General features: G+C 37.7%; 3 protein-coding genes across 4 annotated transcripts; 1 reads left to right on the top strand and 2 right to left on the bottom strand.

Annotated features, from left to right (window-relative positions):
* Positions 1–2,003: 2,003 nt before the first annotated feature.
* LOC112750557 (nucleobase-ascorbate transporter 11) lies at positions 2,004–6,148 on the bottom strand. Of its 2 annotated transcripts, none has more exons than XM_072216714.1 (8): positions 5,832–6,148; positions 5,489–5,576; positions 5,211–5,390; positions 4,432–4,666; positions 3,837–4,179; positions 3,067–3,115; positions 2,488–2,620; positions 2,004–2,313 (listed from the first exon to the last, which is right to left on the bottom strand). In XM_072216714.1, the coding sequence occupies exons 1-5, from the start codon at positions 6,092–6,094 to the stop codon at positions 3,896–3,898; spliced, it is 1,050 nt and encodes a 349-aa protein (XP_072072815.1). In that variant the 5' UTR covers positions 6,095–6,148; the 3' UTR covers positions 2,004–2,313; positions 2,488–2,620; positions 3,067–3,115; positions 3,837–3,895. The 2 variants fall into 2 exon arrangements, with proteins under 2 accessions (XP_072072815.1, XP_072072817.1); XM_072216716.1 differs by having other exon boundaries at positions 3,837–4,020; positions 5,832–6,146.
* A 1,855-nt stretch (positions 6,149–8,003) lies between these two features.
* Positions 8,004–10,919, top strand: LOC112748809 (protein FAR1-RELATED SEQUENCE 5-like). The gene is made up of 5 exons (XM_025797050.1): positions 8,004–9,092; positions 9,189–10,340; positions 10,445–10,525; positions 10,626–10,709; positions 10,812–10,919. Exons 1-5 carry the CDS (start codon positions 8,004–8,006, stop codon positions 10,917–10,919), a joined length of 2,514 nt encoding a protein of 837 aa, XP_025652835.1.
* A 4,129-nt stretch (positions 10,920–15,048) lies between these two features.
* LOC112748810 (uncharacterized) lies at positions 15,049–15,957 on the bottom strand. The gene has a single exon (XM_025797051.1). The coding sequence runs from the start codon at positions 15,955–15,957 to the stop codon at positions 15,049–15,051; it is 909 nt and encodes a 302-aa protein (XP_025652836.1).
* Positions 15,958–19,394: the final 3,437 nt, after the last annotated feature.

Below are 19,394 nucleotides of genomic sequence, written 5' to 3' on the forward strand. Positions count from 1 at the left end.
AACAGATGTATTTTTAAAGAATCTTTAATGCATTTTTCTCTATTTGATTTCATTTAGATTTATAAAATTTTAGTTGGGACTTAGGATATTGTAATTGTGTTAGAAAGAGTAAGAGTAACTTAAATTTCTTGAAATCTTAAGGTTGGAATAAGTTTAGTTCATTCAAATTGATAGATTTGATTTCTTGCACATGAAATTTGTAACAATAATGTGCCTGTGAAATATTGTTATGCAAATGATTTTGTTATTTGATATATGTGTATATATAGCTTGGGTGGATGCCATTATTTAGGGATGCACACGGATTGGATCGGATATAGTTAAAATTTCGATCCAATCCGCACTAAAATTATGAGCTCAAATTGAATCCAATATCCGTATTTTTTAGCTTCGGATCGGATGCGATCCGATACGATATGCACACAAATTTATAGATCAAATCGGATTGGGTATCGGATATAACCAGTTAAAGAATAAAAATAAAAAATATTCCTAGGAATTACAAATTAAGAAAAAGAGAAAAAACTTCAAAAAAAATTCTCTTGAAGAACCCGAACCATAATTCAAACAATAACAGAGACGATTGAATACTAGAAATTTCATAGTTAATAGTAGTTCCAAATTCAAAATAACAACAGTAGAACCAAAATTTTCTAATAGTAGTATATCTAAATTTAATAGTTGATAGAATCCATATTTAAAATAAAAAATTAAACTAGAATCCTAAACCTAGAACTTAAAAGAAATAGGAGCAGAACCCAGAACACAGAATTTAATAGAAACAGAAGCAGAAGCCAGAAGAAGACGCCGAAGCAAAAGCCAAAAGAAGAAGTAGAAGCTTGAAGCAGAACGGCGACGACGAACCTTAACAAACACTTGAACAAAGGCATTGAATAGAGGTGATGAGGATAAGATCAGAGCAAGGAACATTGGTGATAAGGTGAGCGGCAGAGGATTAGGGAAGAGGAGCAAATGGGATGAGGAAGAGAGGACTGCGGGGTCTGGTGCCACAGAGGAGAAGTAAGGAGGTGAAGCGAGTCGACAACCTCTGGTGTGGTGGCAAGGTTGAACGATAAGATGGAAGAGTCGATGAAGAGATGAGAGGAGGGAATGGGAATTAGGATTTTGAGCGAATGAGTATTAAAAAGAGATTATATATTTTTATTTATAATTTTTAATTTAATTTCGGATCTCCAAATAGAGATGTAAAATTTGCGCTTCGATCCTATTTAACTGCGGATTAGATCCAATCCAATGATCCTGCGGATCAGATAATATTCGCAAATTGCAGATCGGATGTGGGTAAATTAAATACTATGGATCTGCAATTAGAAGCCAATCCATGACCACCTCTACCATCATTGTTATAGATTTCTCATTTGAAGTGTGAATTTAAGGATTTTTTAAATAGTACTTTAAATTTAAGAGAAATATCGTTTGCATTCTTTCTTGTGTACACTTTTTATGGTATAAAAGACGAATCATTTATATTTTCTTCGGTTTTTTCAATCAGATAATTTATTGTTATGACTCAAATGTGCTCACAACTAGAAAATTGATTAATACAGACAAATTTAGTCTTTATTACAGACGGATATTTGGTTACAGATGAAATTATCGACGGATTTTGTCCCTCTGTAAAAGCCCCGTCGAAAATTATTTACCGACGGATTTTTTTCCATCGGAAAATTACCGACGAATTTTTACCAATTACTGACGGATTTTTCCTCTGTAAATTCTCCATCCATTTCCCAAAGGCGACGAACTTTTCGACGGATTTTCTGTCAGTAATTACAGACGAATTTTCTGTCTGTAATTATAGACGAATTTTCCAACAGATTTTCCGTCTGTAATTTGAACTTTGAAAAATCATCTCACACTCTGATTACAGACAGAAAATCCGTCAGTAAGGTAGAATAAAAATTTTTTTTTTTAATTTTTCTATTGCAAAATAAATACTTTTGATTTGTTTTCTAAATTTACTCCATCAAATACACTGTAAATTGAAAAAAAAAAGCCAAAAATCACATAGAATTGGATGTTATTTTTCAACACCATTATTCAATATCTCACTGTCTCAATAAAAAGATACCCCAAAATTTCTTTTAAACTACAACAGAGAAGGGCAAGACTTTCGGCCTAAATTTTAAAACTATTTCCTCATGCTCTCTTTAAAGTTTAAACTCTCCAATCTAATCTGAGTTACATGATTCTTCACTCCATGGTAGACTCTTGTGTGGCTGAAACTTGAAAGTATTTGTTCATCTAGTTCTTCTTTGATTTGTTTGCATTGGACTGAGCATATGCAGTTCCCTGGTGTCAAAAAACAGGACATGGACAGATTTCAAAAGCCTAGCAATGTTTTATAGGATTAAGAAAAAGTGAAGGAGGATAACAAAAACACAACTTTAAAACAGAACTGCAAGAGAGAGAGAGATGCTTGCATGCTCTTGAAGCACATTTAATTTGTTCTACAGGAACACTCACATTTAAGAGAGATGCTTGCATGCTTGCATGCTCTTCAATCATGGTCATGCACAGAATGCATAAAAACAAACATGCATACAAGTTATTTGTCAGACTGAATGAGATCCAATTCTTATATCTCTGCATAGCAAACCTGAAAAGATTCAACCAAGATCACAAGTTAACTAGATAAGCCTTCCACAAAAAGGGGATATATACAAATTAATAATTTAAGGGACTAGCCATTGACCCCAAAGAAGGAATCTCAGGCATAATAACAGTTTGAAGTTTTTTAATTCCATGCAAATGTATCATTTAGTTAGCTACTGCCAGCAACAGTTAATCATAGATGCAACTGTGCCATCACAAACTATAAAAATTAATTCATGCATAAAGCTCAATCATCGCAATTAGCAAAAATTATTTCAATACCAAAATTATAAAATAAAAAGAGGTATTAAAGTCTGGTACACAAGCATCCCGCATAATGCAGGGTCCAAGCAAGGGGCATTCTCAAAGAAGAAAGCAAAAAAGATAAATTAATAATCAGTTGATACTTGATAGCATTACACAGGAAAGTATTGGAACACAGCAACAAACCTTATCAGCAGCTGCCTGCAATGTCAAATGATCTCCCCATTCTCCAGACCTGTTATAATGGACAGAAGATGAATGATTAAGTTGGAGGAAAAAAGCCCACTAAATATGACGACAAAGGTCACTCATTGCATATATATATATATGTTACAACCAATAGTTTGTTCCAAAGATACCTAGTTTGCAATTTTCTTGCAATATCGTGTTATTTTAGGAACTTGACCCTGAATAACTGGAGCATAGTAGTTTAGAGAAAGCATTCAAGTGCAAAACGAACAGGCCCATTGCAAAACTAAAGCTATATATATATATATATATATATATATATATATATATATATATATAGTAGCTTTCACCGAATCTTGAATTCACAAGTCACATGAACCCACATATCAAAATATAAACATATACACACACATTAACAATATGTAATGCAGTACCAGTAAAATAAAAATTAAAAAAAAAGGAAAAAAGAAAAGATAATTATGCCGCAATTACTAATTAAATAAGAGAAGGCAGGAGATTGTCAATGATGCAGAATATACAGTCAAAACCAAATAATAGAAAACTGCAAATAACTATTCCCTATTGAAAATTATTTTAGTTTACTTCCATTCACCAAATCATTCAGATATTTAGGCAGTGAAACAATTTTATCTACTGCAGTAACCCCAACAGATGAAATAGACAATGACACTTCTGAATATCTTTTTCACAAAATTTGACACCAAGAATGCAAGCATAAGGTTCGGTAAAACATGAGAAAGACATACCCCTCCATTCTTGCCCTGTATAGGTCCATGAGAAGCCACAACATAAGCTTGGAAATAATTCAGCACTGACATGTTGGAGTTTGGAGAGAGACCATATTGTTGAAAGTAGGTAGATATGGAAAGAGAGAAAAACAATGACAATGATAACCCAACAATGATGATATTCCGAGAGCTTCCAGCCTCACTATACCGTAGGTTTGACAAGCCCAATGCAGTAAGCATTGCCCACATAAAGCAGAGTAGACCAGAAATAATGACATCAGGAATTGAAGCAATGAAACCTCCAACTTTAATTGTTGTATAGCATAAGCATAGGTAAACACAGATTGCATGAAAAGAAGTTCTACAAGTGACAGAACAAAAAAAATATTATATATTTATATGCACATCATTTCAAACATGATACATTGAATATTTCAAACTAAAACAAACTGCTTTCCTGAGTAAAATATATATAGTTACAGTCTCGAAAATTAGCTTCTCAAAGAACATTATTCTGAAAAGGCTATTTATATGCAGAACCAATAGCCTCTGAGATGGCTTAATGTACATTTAGTGTAGGTTAGATCCAAGAACAAAATGATAAAAGACTTACCCACAAGAGACAACACTATTAAAAAGAAAGCTCCCAGTTGAACTGCCCTGCGGCTTCCCATTTTAGTCACAGCAATTGTGTGGACATTTTCAGTTATAGTTGTCGACCCAGTTCCAGTTCCCCAGAGACCAGCCAAGACACTTGTAAGACCTTCCAAACCAATTCCTTGACTTAGAACTCCAGGAGTTGGAGGTCTGGACGCCACCAGTAAAGAAGAGGCATTGTATGATCCAACCTACAAAGTTTAAAGCAAATGAATATCAACACCTTTATACAGGGAAAAGGGGGAAAAAAAGTAAAAGAACAGTAAAATTTTGATATACTGTATTGTTAATCTGATACATCAGTACCACCTTATTATTTGACTGATCACATTGTGAATATTTGCAATCAAAAGAATTCTAACACTTCATACCATGAAAGCACTATATTACTCTTCAGTATAGTTTAAATAAATGAGAACGAAATAAGGAATTAATAAATAGAGACTGACTGAAAGCTTGCAGCTAAAATGAAATGACACATAAGTGAATAGGAATTGCAACTTTCATCACTTGCTAGTACACTGCAGTAATAGAACCTAGTGGATGGTTAGTTTTTCTAACTTAACACAAGCAAGTTCAATTATTGACATGTTCAAAGTTAAGATAGAACAGTATCATTCAATTCATATAGACAACCCCAATAAAAGGTTAAAGGCATTGTAATCATTGTTAATCTAAATCAAGATAACAAAATACAGACCAGGAACCAGAGCTAAAAAGAGACAAGAAACTAACCGAATCCATAGATGAGATTACAGAAACCACACACATCACAAGAGCCATTTTCCAATGGAAGACAGGTGTACCCCATTGTAGTGGATAAGGAAATCTAAACCATGGAGAGGATCTCAGTGCATGAGAAGTATCAACCCGGCAATGTTTCATCCTTGAAAAATTCTTTCCGCAATGCTGTGACTACAACTTCCATCAAAGCTTTTCAACTTTTCTTTACAAAGAAAAACCCTCAAACTTGCTCAAAACTATTATCAAATCAAACTATTAAGTATTAGAACCTGCTTTATATCTTCATCATAATCGCTGACGTTGAAATTGATATCTGCATCAATGCCACGGAACTTGATCGCAGCTCGATCATATGCCCTGAAAATTAAATCAAACTTACACACTAAAATTCAAATCCATGAAATATTTTTCATTAGCCAAAAAAAAAGAACCGATAACAAAATTACCTAGCTGTAGCATGTGCTGTGTCAAATTCACCTATTAAAATATATAAATAAATAAATTTATAAAAAGAAAGAAAGAAAGAAAGAAACGCACAGCTGAGGAAGAGAAAACAGCGATGGTATTGAAAGAAAGAAAACAGCCATGAAAGAGAAAGGAGATTAGGGTTACCTGCACAGCTGAGGCAAGATCGAAGAGAGAAACACAGCAACACACGGAAAAGAGCAAGCACTAGTGGCGAGATCGAAGAGAGAAACGCACATTAGGGTTTGAAAGGGAGCGATGCGAGCAAGGCCGACGGAAGGGGTGGGACGAAGAAGAACCGGGAAGGGGTGCGACGGAAGGGAGCGATGCGAGTAAGGCCGATGGAAGTTGAATGCAATGGAGGTTTGTGAGACGGCGATGCAAGGCTGATAGCGCCGCCGATGAAGCATTCAGAGGGGATGAGTGTGGAATAGCGAAAGTGGGATGTGAAATGAAGAGGTATAACCGTGATTCTCAAATTTTTATTCTAATATTTTCGATATAAAATTTTAAATTATACATGAATTTTCTTTCTGTAATAATTTAATAAAATATAACGTTTTTGTCTATTTAATTATAGATGAATTTTCTGTTTGTAATCATTTTTCACGAAAAAAAATTAATTTTTTTGACGGAATTATCGAAGGATTCTCTTTTCTGTCTGTAATTTATACTAATTTATTTTTTTATTTTTCAATAAAAAATTTCTCTAAAATTCTGTCTGTATTTTCATGGGATAAAATCCGTTAGAAATATCCGTCTGTAATAACTAATTTTCTAGTAGTGGCTTAAGAAAAGTTATACAAAAATAGTGAAGATAACATTCCTTTAAATTTAAAGGCTGAGTCAAAAGGACATCTTCTATCAAAGAATAATGTTATTGGAGTCTATATCATGATTTGTGAGTTTTTGTAGGTGCAAGTTAAACGATATATAACTAGAATAGCTTCATAGATTTTTTTACCTGCATATATAATTTGAGCAAATTCAGAATTAATTTTTTATACAAGGTATATCACTATAGAAATATTGCTAGTGGTGTATCCTCTCTAATTCTTAAAAGCTAATGAGGCATTGGTTATTCAATTAAAAGACTAAGGTTATAGTATTATATTATGCTAATATGATATTCTCTTATATGTAAAAAAGTATGGGTATCAATTTTTATATAATATAAATTAATATAAACTGATAAATTAAATATAGATGAGAGAAAGAAAAGAAATATATTCTTTTATCCACTAATATGAGTTTTACAATTTATAAATTGGATATATACAATAGTTGGTGATTTCTTCCAAACCCATGACAATTTTGTAGGTAAATTACCCTTGCACATGTGTCATCATTTCAGCCATTGATCAAGTAAAATTTTCAACCTTGCATTAATGCATTCATTGGTTATAGCAAAAGCTTTTAATGAACATATACCATAATAGATACTACATTAATTAGAGTATATAGATACTGTATAGTGTATTAGAGAACATTTGCAATTATAATTTCTACTATCTAACTTATTTTTCATTTTAAAAAGTACCCTCCATCTCTTCCTGAAATTCAACATGCATCTCTCAGAACTTGAAAAACACATCTTCGTCTAGCAGTGAAATTTGTTATCCTAGTACCCACTATCCAACCCTGTTTGGTTTTTTCGCTTTCGTTCAGTGTTACACCAGAGAGTAATCCACCCAGCGTCCATTTAGCAAGATTGATCTCCTTCGAGTAACAGGAGCCGGAACTGGTACTCTGGTTCCGTCGGCTAGGCATCGACGTCAACTGAGGAGATGGTGAATGCTAAACTGATGTGGCTCCAGTATTCAAAATTTGTTACTGAACTTCTGCTTTTGACGAAACTGTGGCTGGTGGAAGCTGGGTTACCATCCCCATTTTTTTGCTGACTTCGAATTAGGTGCGTTGGATTAGGTAAGGTCACCTCCCTCCGACTCCGACAGTGCATTTTTTATCCGTTCAAGCTCAACCTTTGGTTGTCATCAAGGTATGTCCGATTAAGTTTTTTTGTTAATCCAGATTAGTTTAATTTTGAAGATAGTCTATGTCTTTTCAATGATTCTCTGTTTACGGTGTTGGGTTGCTATTCTGGAATTTGGATATAAAGTAACATTGTCCAGTTCTATGCTGTGGCTAAGTTTGGGGAATTGAAATTAAAACCTAATACTGGGGTCGTAAACAATTGGGTTAGTTTAATTAGATTTGGTTCATTTAATTTTACATGCAGCTTAGTTTAGCTTCCCTTCGTTGCTGCTAGTGGCTCTGTTTATTGACATCTTTGGGTAAAATTATGGCAGGGGTTAAATTATGTCCATAAACGAGGATGATGTGAATAATGATTCTGATAATGATTTGGGTGATGATTTCGATTATCAACCGAATGCAGAAGACGATGCTGAAGACGACGATGTGGATTCGCTGGATTCTACTAGCAAGAGTGAAGAAGTTTGTGGTGTAAAAAGAATAGCAGATTTAATGGTGGAGGATATTTGGAACCTGGAGTTTAGGACAGAGGATGAGGCATGCCAGTTTTATAACGCTTATTCTTGTTGGCATGGATTTGTAATAAGGAAGGACGACGTGGTTAGGGATAATCAAGGTAGAATCATTAGCAGGCAACTTGTTTGCAACAAAGAGGGCTGGAGGAATATGAGGTATCTCCATCTAGATGATAGATCAAGGGAGGCAAGGTCACTAACGCGAACCAAGTGTCCAGCTCCGCTTAGGGTAAAGCTTGACTACGGCTGCGGTAGATGGAAGGTATCATGTTTTGTCGAATCTCACAACCACGATCTGACGCCACCCCAATTTGCGCATCTGGTTCCGGCCAATCGTCGTCTCACTGTGACTGATAGAGTCCAAGTGGAAAATCTTCATAATTTTGGTGTCAGGACCTGCCATATTATAGGGTATATTGCATTCCAGAAGGGTGGATATCGTCATGCTGGCTTCACACGGAAAGATTTGTACAACCACATCGATCGCTATCGTCGGGCAAAAGTTAAAAACGGGGATGCCAATGCGGCAATAAACTATTTGATTGGCAAGTCAAACAACGATCCGCTGTTCTTTGGAAAGTATACGTTCACTAGTGACGAAAGGCTGGAGCATATTTTTTGGGCAGATGGGCAGTCAATTATCGACTATCACTGCTTTGGAGATATTGTTGCCTTTGATTCAACCTACAAGAAGAATAAATACAACAAGCCTTTGGTCATTTTCTCAGGATGCAATCATCACGGGCAGACTGTTATCTTCGGCTCTGGCCTACTATCCGACGAAACCACAAAGACGTATAAGTGGTTGTTGGAAACCTTTGTTGAAGTGATGGGTGGGAAAAGTCCAAAAGCAATAATAACTGACGGAGACCTTGCCATGCGAGATGCAATCAAGAATGTTCTGCCTTAAGCGACCCATCGATTATGCGGATGGCATCTGCAGAGAAATGCATGTGAAAATATAAAGAATCCTAATTTCCTGCACGATTTTAAGGGTCTTATATACGACAACAACGACCAGAGAGACTTTGATCGGAGATGGGCAGCCATTTTGGATAAGCACAACCTTGTTGGCAGTACCTGGATGGAAAAGACGTACGAAACTCGTGAGATGTGGTCCCATTGTTTCCTCCGGGATAAGTTTTTCGGTTACATAAGGACGACATCACAGTGTGAAGGTATAAATTCTCTCATCAGATTTTATGTTAATTGCAAGAACACCCTCATTGACTTCATGCATAACCTGGATAGGGCCTTAAAGGAGTATAGAAACAACGAGTTAATAGCTGACTATAAGTCTCAGTGCTCAGAGCCAGTGATGATTACCTCGTTGGAGGTATATGAAAGATTTGCATCATGTTATTTCACGCGAAACATTTTCAAGGAAATTCGTAATGAGATTCAGAGGGCAGGGGCTTTGAATATAACGGTACTAAGCACAACCTTGGACAAGGTAGAGTTCAGTGTGACTGCTCTCGGAGACCCGGCCAAAGATCGACGGGTGGAAGTCGATAGAGGTAAGAAGCTGTTCTCGTGCTCGTGCAAGCTGTTTGAATCACGTGGTATTCCCTGTAGTCATATCTTTTGTGCCATGAAGTTCGAAAACATACATGAGTTTCCAGATTCGTTGATATACAAAAGGTGGACAAAGAATGCAAAGAACGAATTTATTAGCACAGAAATGCATGTGAATGATGACATCGAAAGGGTCTTAAAGTTTCGAGTTGGAGCATTGGCATCGAATTGCAACAAGCTGTGTGATATTGCTTGCAAGGATCTTGCAGACTTTGATGAAGTCCAGTCTGAACTTGTCAATTTAGTTATCCGCCTGCAGTCACGCAAACAAGGCAAGTCAACTCCTAATGTTAACGTGGAAGACATCAACGATCCATTTGTTGTCAAAAGCAAAGGAGCCCCTTCCAAGAAGTCTTCTTGGAGGAAGAAGAGAGCATGCTCTAATTGCCACAAGTACGGTCATTACTACAAGCGCTGTCCAGATCTGATGCAGCATAGTGTTGAAGGTAACCATCGCGATCGATACCGCAATGCATCAGCCAAGGACTTAGGTTTTAGTCCAGAGAGGTTTGCTAATTCTTCGAGGTCGTTCTCAATTAAGTCCGAACACTACTTAGGACCTAATACCAAGGTACGATTTGTTTATTCTAAATAGGCTCCTGCTGTGAAAATCTTGTTCCATGTTTGTCCCTTTAAAAACCATTAAACTATGTGAATGCTCCTCGGTTTGGGCAGCCTTTTAAAAAGGGTGGAACAAGGAAGTTTACGGCGACGGGTATGAGGAACCGGAAGGGTAAAGACAACACTTTTGTTGAGGTAATTTTTTTGAATATAAACATCTAATTTCCGTGTCATGAACTGGGTAAATTAATGAAGATCTCGTTCTTCTTCTCTAAAAAAAAAATTTATAAAACAGCGGAGCCTCCATGAAAGCAGCGAATCCATTGACATCGCGTCGACGAATGGTGTTTTCAATAAAAATCTCTACTCGTTAACACAGGTGTGATGCGTAAAACTCCTCTTAACCACTTTGCGATGAATGACCATTATGGTTTTATGCATGATTATAGTTTCTGATTGGGGATTATGATGTTATCAGCAGGTGAAGGAGTCACAGCAGGACAAGAGACATTCATTCACGAAATATGAATGCGTTAATGATGTCGTTGATGATAAATGTGACACACGACATGTGCAGATCGATGTCTGAGATCTGTTACCATCGTCACTGCCTTGTGGCAACAAACAAGGATCGTACATGGCATTGTTCGCGTCGATGCATAGGACACTTTGACCATTTCAAGGAATTAGTCTTCTGAATTTAGTGCAATGCAAGTATAATTGGTTCTAAAAGCATGATCTATCCTGATTTACTGACCGCAATGTATTAGTCACTGCTTGGTATTGAGGAGTTTTAAGTTGTAGTTATTTACGTTAAGTATGAATATGTCCATTTTGGTGATAATGATGTTCAATAATATGTGTGTGATTTGCTTACAGTGCTGTATTCTCGTTGTAGTAAATTACGGTTGACTTTTGGGTAACGATTTGCTACCATTGTGATTATGCAATTCAGTTGATCAATTAGAGTTGTGTAAATTGATTTTTTTCCCTACTTAGTCCATTATGATGACAATAATGTTGAATAATATGCATGTGTTTTGCTTACATTGCTGTATCTTAGTTGCAGTTTATTGTGGTTGCATTTGGAGTAAGGAGTTCCTACCATTGTGGTTATGCAATACAGTTGAAAAAACAGAGCTTTGTTAATTGAATTTTTTTACTTTCTTAATGCATTTGATTTACCAACCAAATTATTTGATTGAATGGGTTGTAGTCTCCAAGGTTGAATTGTTCTTAGATGGTTACGAATCTCTTTTGTAACGTTGAGGTTGTGAATCTACTTTGTTATTATGGATTTCCTGTATTCATTGAAAATTTTATTTAAGGGAAAATGGCACACTGTGTATGAAAGCAGTTTGAAATATATATAGATATATGAAGCAGAGAATTCGTAAACACAAACACATTTTTATTCGCTCATATCATAGTTTCGATTATTAGGTTCAATAACATTTTGAGGTTGTTAGAGTCTTACATACTGACAGAATTTAACACTAAAAACAATAAATGTTTGAAACACTGCGGACATTTCCTTTAAGTTGTACAATAACGAATCTTTCTATGTTATCAGCTACTTGACTACGGCATGACTTTACTTTGACAGGCAGGGTTTTGCTTCCTGGGATTGAGAGCTTGAATATTTCCAGAATGTAGTCATACAGCATCCGTAACATTGTTGACTATTATGACCTGATATTAAGTAAACTCATCACGACAACTATACACATTAGATGAATCAAAAAAATCAATTAATTCAGTAAACCTTAAAAAAAAAGAATCCACGAAACTCCTAGTTACCCTTTAGCCTTTGGGTTCTAGGTTCTTCATCAATTTCCTTTCCCAGTGTTCTACATACATACACAACAACAGCCTATGTTAAATATAAGTATATATATTCAAAGAAATACATCACATGGACCAACCATACATTAGTCAGATTCTTTTAATAGCTCTACTACATGCACCCAAACACCATCCGAGACACTTGCACTCTAAATTAGAAAAAAGAAGCATTTTTTTTACCTCTAGACGGATATCTTCCGTGGGAAAAATGAATCGGTACAGCAGCACAAGTGCCTAAGTTAGTTTGGGAGTGGTACTTCTCGTTTCCACCATCTTCCTGAACTCTTGGGGGAGAAGCAACGTCATCTGTTCCCTTTGCGCATCCTCGTCGTGCATTGAGATGAGATATCGTTAGTTAATATTTTGCTTTTTTCTTCCGTGCAGAAGTTTGTGGAAAAGGTACCGCGGTCGTAAGTACAACCGTTCGTGAAACATAGACGGATTTCCGCTACGTATGAAAATTATGAATTACTCAATACAAAACCCAAGGCAGTATTATCGAGGTCTGTAGCCGATGACATGTTGTCGAACTTTAATTTAGTGTGTCAAGCCGACTTCAGAAGACGTTCCTTGTTCGGCTAAGTGGGAAGGAGTATCAACTCCAATTTTGTCGGAGCTACCAACGGGTGACGGAATAAAAGTCAGACGGAGGAAGGTAGATGATAGTGTTTGGTTAAATGAAGGTTGGTATGCACTTCCTGAGTTCTTAAGACTAAAGCATGGATATTTTGTGGTTTTCAAGTACATGCTGAATCCGTATACAAATTAATTGTGATCCACTTTGACTGATGCAAGGAATGACTAGTCAAGTTTGAAATGTTTTCATAACGACCAGCAGGAAGTCATACGGAAAATCATTTCCTACATCCCGGTGCTCGTGATGGAAACGGATCAACCTCGAAAATTCAATCATCTATTCACTCAGTAGGATCACAAGGAATTCATCATGGATTTACCAGTGCACAAAAAAACAACAAAATACCCATGCCTTAGCGCTAAGAAACCAACAACTCCATACCAACTTTCATTCAAACAGACACGAGCATCAATAATTTTTCTCAGTCAAACCTTTTTCCCGTCACCCGCTGGTACCTCCGACAATATTGTGTTAAAAGAGCCTAACCAAGTAACTCTGAAAATTTTATTCACATTACAACCATCACGCCATTGTCTTACCTTCATAGTCAGATTTGTTGGCTGCTTTGGGTTCGGTTATTGAGTGGCTTCACCTGTGAGTTCAGTTTCCAGCATCCGAACGGCGATGGCAACCACATGGCTGTCAATTTCATCGACCAACGTGGATCTTGGATCAGAAAAGTCCACCCAGCAACAATTGGAATGAACACTGCTCCCCGAAGACAATCTGAAATCCCAGACAGACACATCAGGTATAAAACACTCAATAAGTCATTCATCAAATCAATTATATACATTAACAACCATGTTCCAACAAAATCATGTCCAAATACACAACCTAATATAATGACTTCACAAATTATTCCATAAACCGAGAAGAACTTACCATCGTATCGACGATAGAGCCACTTTGATTTAGCGAGAAACAAGTCATCATGTGAGACGATACAGGGCATCCACGATACTACCACTAATTGTGACGATTTGTGGAATTAGGGAAAACCTCAACCAAATGAGCGTTGATGGGGTTGAAGACAATCTGCCCATTTGTAGAACCCTCGCTTGGTGTTGGATAGAGTGATCTTGGATGTGGATAAAGTCTTATCTCATTAGGATCGGCAATTTGTGGTTCTCGTTCTTCTCTTCCAGATCCACCTCTTCTTATCTATGCTCTGGACCTACAAAATGAAACCACATGACCCCCACTGCAAAGTGAATAAGCCCACACCACTCATTGGCCCAACTACCTTAAACAAGTCCACCTCTGAAGACCAAGACCAAAAACCACAAAGCAATAACCCAGCCCACGTACCACGTCCCATTCAATCTGTATCCTTTAATTCTACTGAATGCAAATGATACTGTTTGCACATATCATATATGATAACAATATTATGTGGGAAAACAATGGATTACGTTAAGCATTACACATGAAAAAAAATTTTGTGTTAACTGTTAAATAATCAGTTTTACCATAAAAATAATTTTAGAGGTTTAGCTATTCTTCTTGTTTAAGATTTGTTTGTGGCCATAACAAAATCATTGTCACTATATTGTATTCCCTCAAGAATGCTGTGTTTATTTGATTTCTTAACTTTGTTATTTGTTAGTCTGAGCACTCTCCCGGTTTTGGGTATTAAAAAAGTTAAAAAAAAAAAAGAAACGTACTAGATTTCCAAAACAAGTACATTGTCACTGGCCCACTTAAATGTAATTTAGAATTTTTGGTTATAGTGTATAATCCTTGACGTTTTAGAAAGATTTTTTTTCATAACAACAGTTTTAGTGCCCACGAAAAAAATTAAAACTTATACACAAATTGTCTGCCACATACACCAGTCCGAATTTAAAATGTCCAACTAAAAAAGGTGAAATTCAAGTAATATATTTCCAAAATAACATTCCTGTTATGTCTCCTACGTTAGTCCCAACAAGTTCAAGTACATAATAATATCTTATGTTTGGGAGGTTGATGGTGAAGGACTCCAAACGACATTAACTTAATTAATGGTCATAGGGTTTGTTATTTCTAATTTAAACTTCATGACCACAGCCGAATAAGGAACCAGATTGATCAAGATTCTATCAACAGAATCAAGTAACATGGAAAGATAATCTAACTTGGATATTAAAAATGAGCCTATAACGTATATTTCAGCTCCCTTAACAAGTCAAGATTCTGTTGTAACTAGATTATTTTGGAAAAAAGACACTAACCTTTATCGTATATTGTATGACTAATTCACACAGCGATAATGTGTTCCTGTCCACCATCTGATCCAACATTTCATGCCTTGTATGGTATGATGAACGACGTTTTTGTCCCCCATGATAATGCGCGGGATTGATGCGTCGTTGAAAAGAACGAAAGCAAAATCACCCGAGTCTTTGTCCCTCCGAGGCATGACTGTCACCCTTTGAACCACATGACCAAACATGTTGCAGAAAAACTCAGCAATGCCATCTGCAGTGGGCATGGACTCTCGACCGAAGCATACGGTCAGTGTCTTTGGACGTTCCGCGTCATCCAGCTCCTTGCAGACGTACTTCTGCTTTCCCTTATCTTGCTCAATTTGCCTTCCTCCTTGTTGCATATGCAATCCTCGGCCATTGTTATGTCTACTCAATGCCTCTAGTGCAACCGATATGCACTGGTCCTGTGTGTTGAAACCCAGTAGTTCTTTAGGAGTCCTCTGGTACTCCAACCACACCGCATCCATCGTTATGTCGCCTAGAATTCTAGCGCAAATGGTAGATAGGGTATCGGGAATTAGAGTTAGGAGGACGGATCTCATTCTATGAACCTGGTATAACGTGAGCTCAGTTTTCAGCACGTGTCCGAGGGTTTCGAGTTTTCTGGAGTTCTCCACAACCCCAGAGAACTCCTGAGATAGTAGGCATTGCAAACAGATGACACATTCATCAGCAAGACTGTTCATAAACCAGCCTTCCTTTTTTATGGCTGTTTGCACAATACCATTCAGTCTCATTGTCTCCAGTGACAGTAGAAATGCCATGACCATCAGGGACTGTTTAACTTCGCGGTGAAGGACTTGCGTCAGGATCCTGAATGCAGTTCGATCGATTCCATGAAACATTTCCAAACATTTAATTGCCATGGTTGAGGGCTTCCTTCTAGTATCCATGTTGTATGGGTTAGAATTTGTAAGCATATAGTTTGTAGTTGTAGTTTTTTATGCTTAGACCACCTACTCATTTCCTCCTTCTTGTAGTCATGCAGCATGGTCTCCACTTTATTGCACCATCTTATTGCTCGTAGTCCTAGACTAACCATCACCTACCTAATTGGAATATTATTTAATGGCCTTAATTACATTGTATACATGTATATGATTTTATTGATACCACTAGGTGCGGTTTATAGTTTCTTCTTGAAAAAGAACATGTGATAACTTTATCTAGTAAGGCGAAATTGAAATTTAATTGCGTAAACAGCGCCATATTCTATGAATCATAACAGGTTATCTAGCATAGGCAGTAATAATTTTTGTATACTACATTATCGTTTAAGTTAGATGACTGAATAGATGTTACTAATTAATTCTCTAATAAAATTAATATTTATAGACCAAAATAAAAATAATATATTAAAAGTGGGAAACAATATTTTTAATTAAAACTAATAAAACATAAAATTTAGAGAGAAATAAGAATCATTAACAAAAAGTTAAATATTTATGTTGGTAGTAATTGAAATAAATGATTATCGTGTATATTGTTTGTTGTTTGCCGGTTTCCGGTTCAATGCGCACGGTTCAATATGTCCGGTCTAGTGACTAGATCTCAGACTGAATGGTCTTCGTGCCGATGGTTTGTTGTTTGGCGGTGTCCCATTCGATGTGTACGGTTTAGGGTTCACGAGTTAGTCAATAGGTCTTATCATGAATGGTTCTGTGTCTATGGTTTATCGTTTGGCGATTTCCGGTTCATCGTGGACGGCTTAGGGTTCACGGTTTGATCGCTTGGTCTTCTAGTGAACGGCTTCGTGTATATTGTCTATTGTTTGTCGGTTTCTGGTTAAATGCGCACGGTTCAATGTGTCCGGTGTAGTGACTAGATCTCAGACTTAATGGTCTTCGTGCCGATGGTTTATTGTTTGGCGGTTTTTGGTTCAACGTGTACGGTTTAGAGTTTGCGGTTAGGTCGTTAGGTCTTACGGTGAATGGTTATGTGCCTCTGGTTTATCGTTTGGCGGTTTTCGATTCAACGTGTACGGTTCAATGTGTACGAGTTAGTCAGTAGGTCTTATCATGAATGGTTTTGTGTCTATGGTTTATCGTTTGGCGGTTTTCGGTTCATCGTGGACGGTTTAGGGTTCGCGGTTTGATCGCTTGGTCTTCTAGTGAACGGCTTCGTGTATATTGTCTATTGTTTGCCAGTTTCCGGTTAAATGCGCACGGTTCAATGTGTCTGATGTAGTGACTAGATCTCAGACTTAATGGTCTTCGTGCCGATGGTTTATTGTTTGGCGGTTTCTGGTTCAACGTGTACGATTTAGAGTTTGCGGTTTGGTCGTTAGGTCTTACGGTGAATGGTTCTGTGCCTCTGGTTTATTGTTTGGCGGTTTTCGGTTCAACGTATACGGTTCAATGTGTACGAGTTAGTCAGTAGGTCTTATCATGAATGGTTCTGTGTCTATGGTTTATCATTTGGCGGTTTCCGGTTCATCGTGGACAGTTTAGGGTTCGCGGTTTGATCGCTAGGTCTTTCAGTGAACGGCTTCGTGTATATTGTTTATTGTTTGCCGGTTTCCGGTTAAATGCGCACGGTTCAATGTGTCCGGTGTAGCGACTAGATCTCAGACTGAATGGTCTTCGTGCCGATGGTTTATTGTTTGGCGGTTTCTGGTTTAACGTGTACGGTTTAGGGTTCGCGGTTTGGTCGTTAGGTCTTACGATGAATGGTTCTGTGCTCTGGTTTATCGTTTGGCAGTTTCCGGTTCAATGCGCACGGTTCAATGTGTACGAGTTAGTCAGTAGGTCATATCATGAATGGTTCTATGTCTATGGTTTATCGTTTGGCGGTTTCCGGTTCATCATGGTCGGTTTAGGGTTCGCGGTTCGTTCGCTAGGTCTTTTAATGAACGGCTTCGTGTCTATTGTTTGTTGTTTGCCGGTTTCCGGTTCAATACGCACGGTTCAATATGTCCGGTCTAATGACTAGATCTCAGACTGAATGGTCTTCGTGCCGATGGTTTGTTGTTTGGCGGTTTCCCGTTCGATGTGTACGGTTTAGGGTTCACGAGTTAGTCAATAGGTCTTATCATGAATGGTTCTGTGTCAATGGTTTATCGTTTGGCGGTTTCCGGTTCATTGTGGACGGTTTAGGGTTTGCGGTTTGATCGCTTGGTCTTCTAGTGAATGGCTTCGTGTATATTGTCTATTGTTTGCTGGTTTTCGGTTAAATGTGCACGGCTCAATGTGTCCGGTGTAGTGACTAGATCTCAGACTTAATGGTCTTCGTGCCGATAGTTTATTGTTTGGCAGTTTCTGGTTCAACGTGTACGATTTAGAGTTCGCGGTTTGGTCGTTAGGTCTTACGGTGAATTGTTCTGTGCCTCTGGTTTATCGTTTGGCGGTTTCTGGTTCAACGTGTACGGTTCAATGTGTACGAGTTAGTCAGTAGGTCTTATCATGAATGGTTCTGTGTCTATGGTTTATCGTTTGGCGATTTCCGGTTCATCGTGGACGGTTTAGGGTTTGCGGTTTGATCGCTAGGTCTTTCAGTGAACGGCTTCGTGTATATTGTTTATTGTTTGCCGGTTTCCAGTTAAATGCGCACGGTTCAATGTGTCCGGTGTAGCGACTAGATCTCAGACTGAATGGTCTTCGTGCCGATGGTTTATTGTTTGGCGGTTTCTGGTTCAACGTGTACGGTTTAGGGTTCGCGGTTTGGTCGTTAGGTCTTACGGTGAATGGTTCTGTGCCTCTGGTTTATCGTTTGGCAGTTTCCGGTTCAATGCGCACGGTTCAATGTGTACGAGTTAGTCAGTAGGTCATATCATGAATAGTTCTATGTCTATGGTTTATCGTTTGGCGGTTTCCGGTTCATCATGGACGGTTTAGGGTTCGCGGTTTGTTCGCTAAGTCTTTTAATGAACGGCTTCATGTCTATTGTTTGTTGTTTGCCGGTTTCCGGTTCAATGTGCACGGTTCAATATGTCCAGTCTAGTGACTAGATCTCAGACTGAATGGTCTTCGTGCCGATGGTTTGTTGTTTGGCAGTTTCCCGTTCGATGTGTACGGTTTAGGGTTCACGAGTTAGTCAATAGGTCTTATCATGAATGGTTCTGTGTCTATGGTTTATCGTTTGGCGGTTTCCGGTACATCGTGGACGGTTTAGGGTTCGCGATTTGATCGCTTGGTCTTCTAGTGAACGGCTTCGTGTATATTGTCTATTGTTTGCCGGTTTTCGGTTAAATGCGCACGGCTCAATGTGTCCGGTGTAGTGACTAGATCCAGACTTAAGGGTCTTCCTGCCGATGGTTTATTGTTTGGCGGTTTCTGGTTCAACATGTACGGTTTAGAGTTCGCGGTTTGGTCGTTAGGTCTTACGGTGAATG

This window comes from Arachis hypogaea, chromosome 15 (assembly GCF_003086295.3).
Source record: "Arachis hypogaea cultivar Tifrunner chromosome 15, arahy.Tifrunner.gnm2.J5K5, whole genome shotgun sequence".
Taxonomy (NCBI): domain Eukaryota; kingdom Viridiplantae; phylum Streptophyta; class Magnoliopsida; order Fabales; family Fabaceae; genus Arachis; species Arachis hypogaea.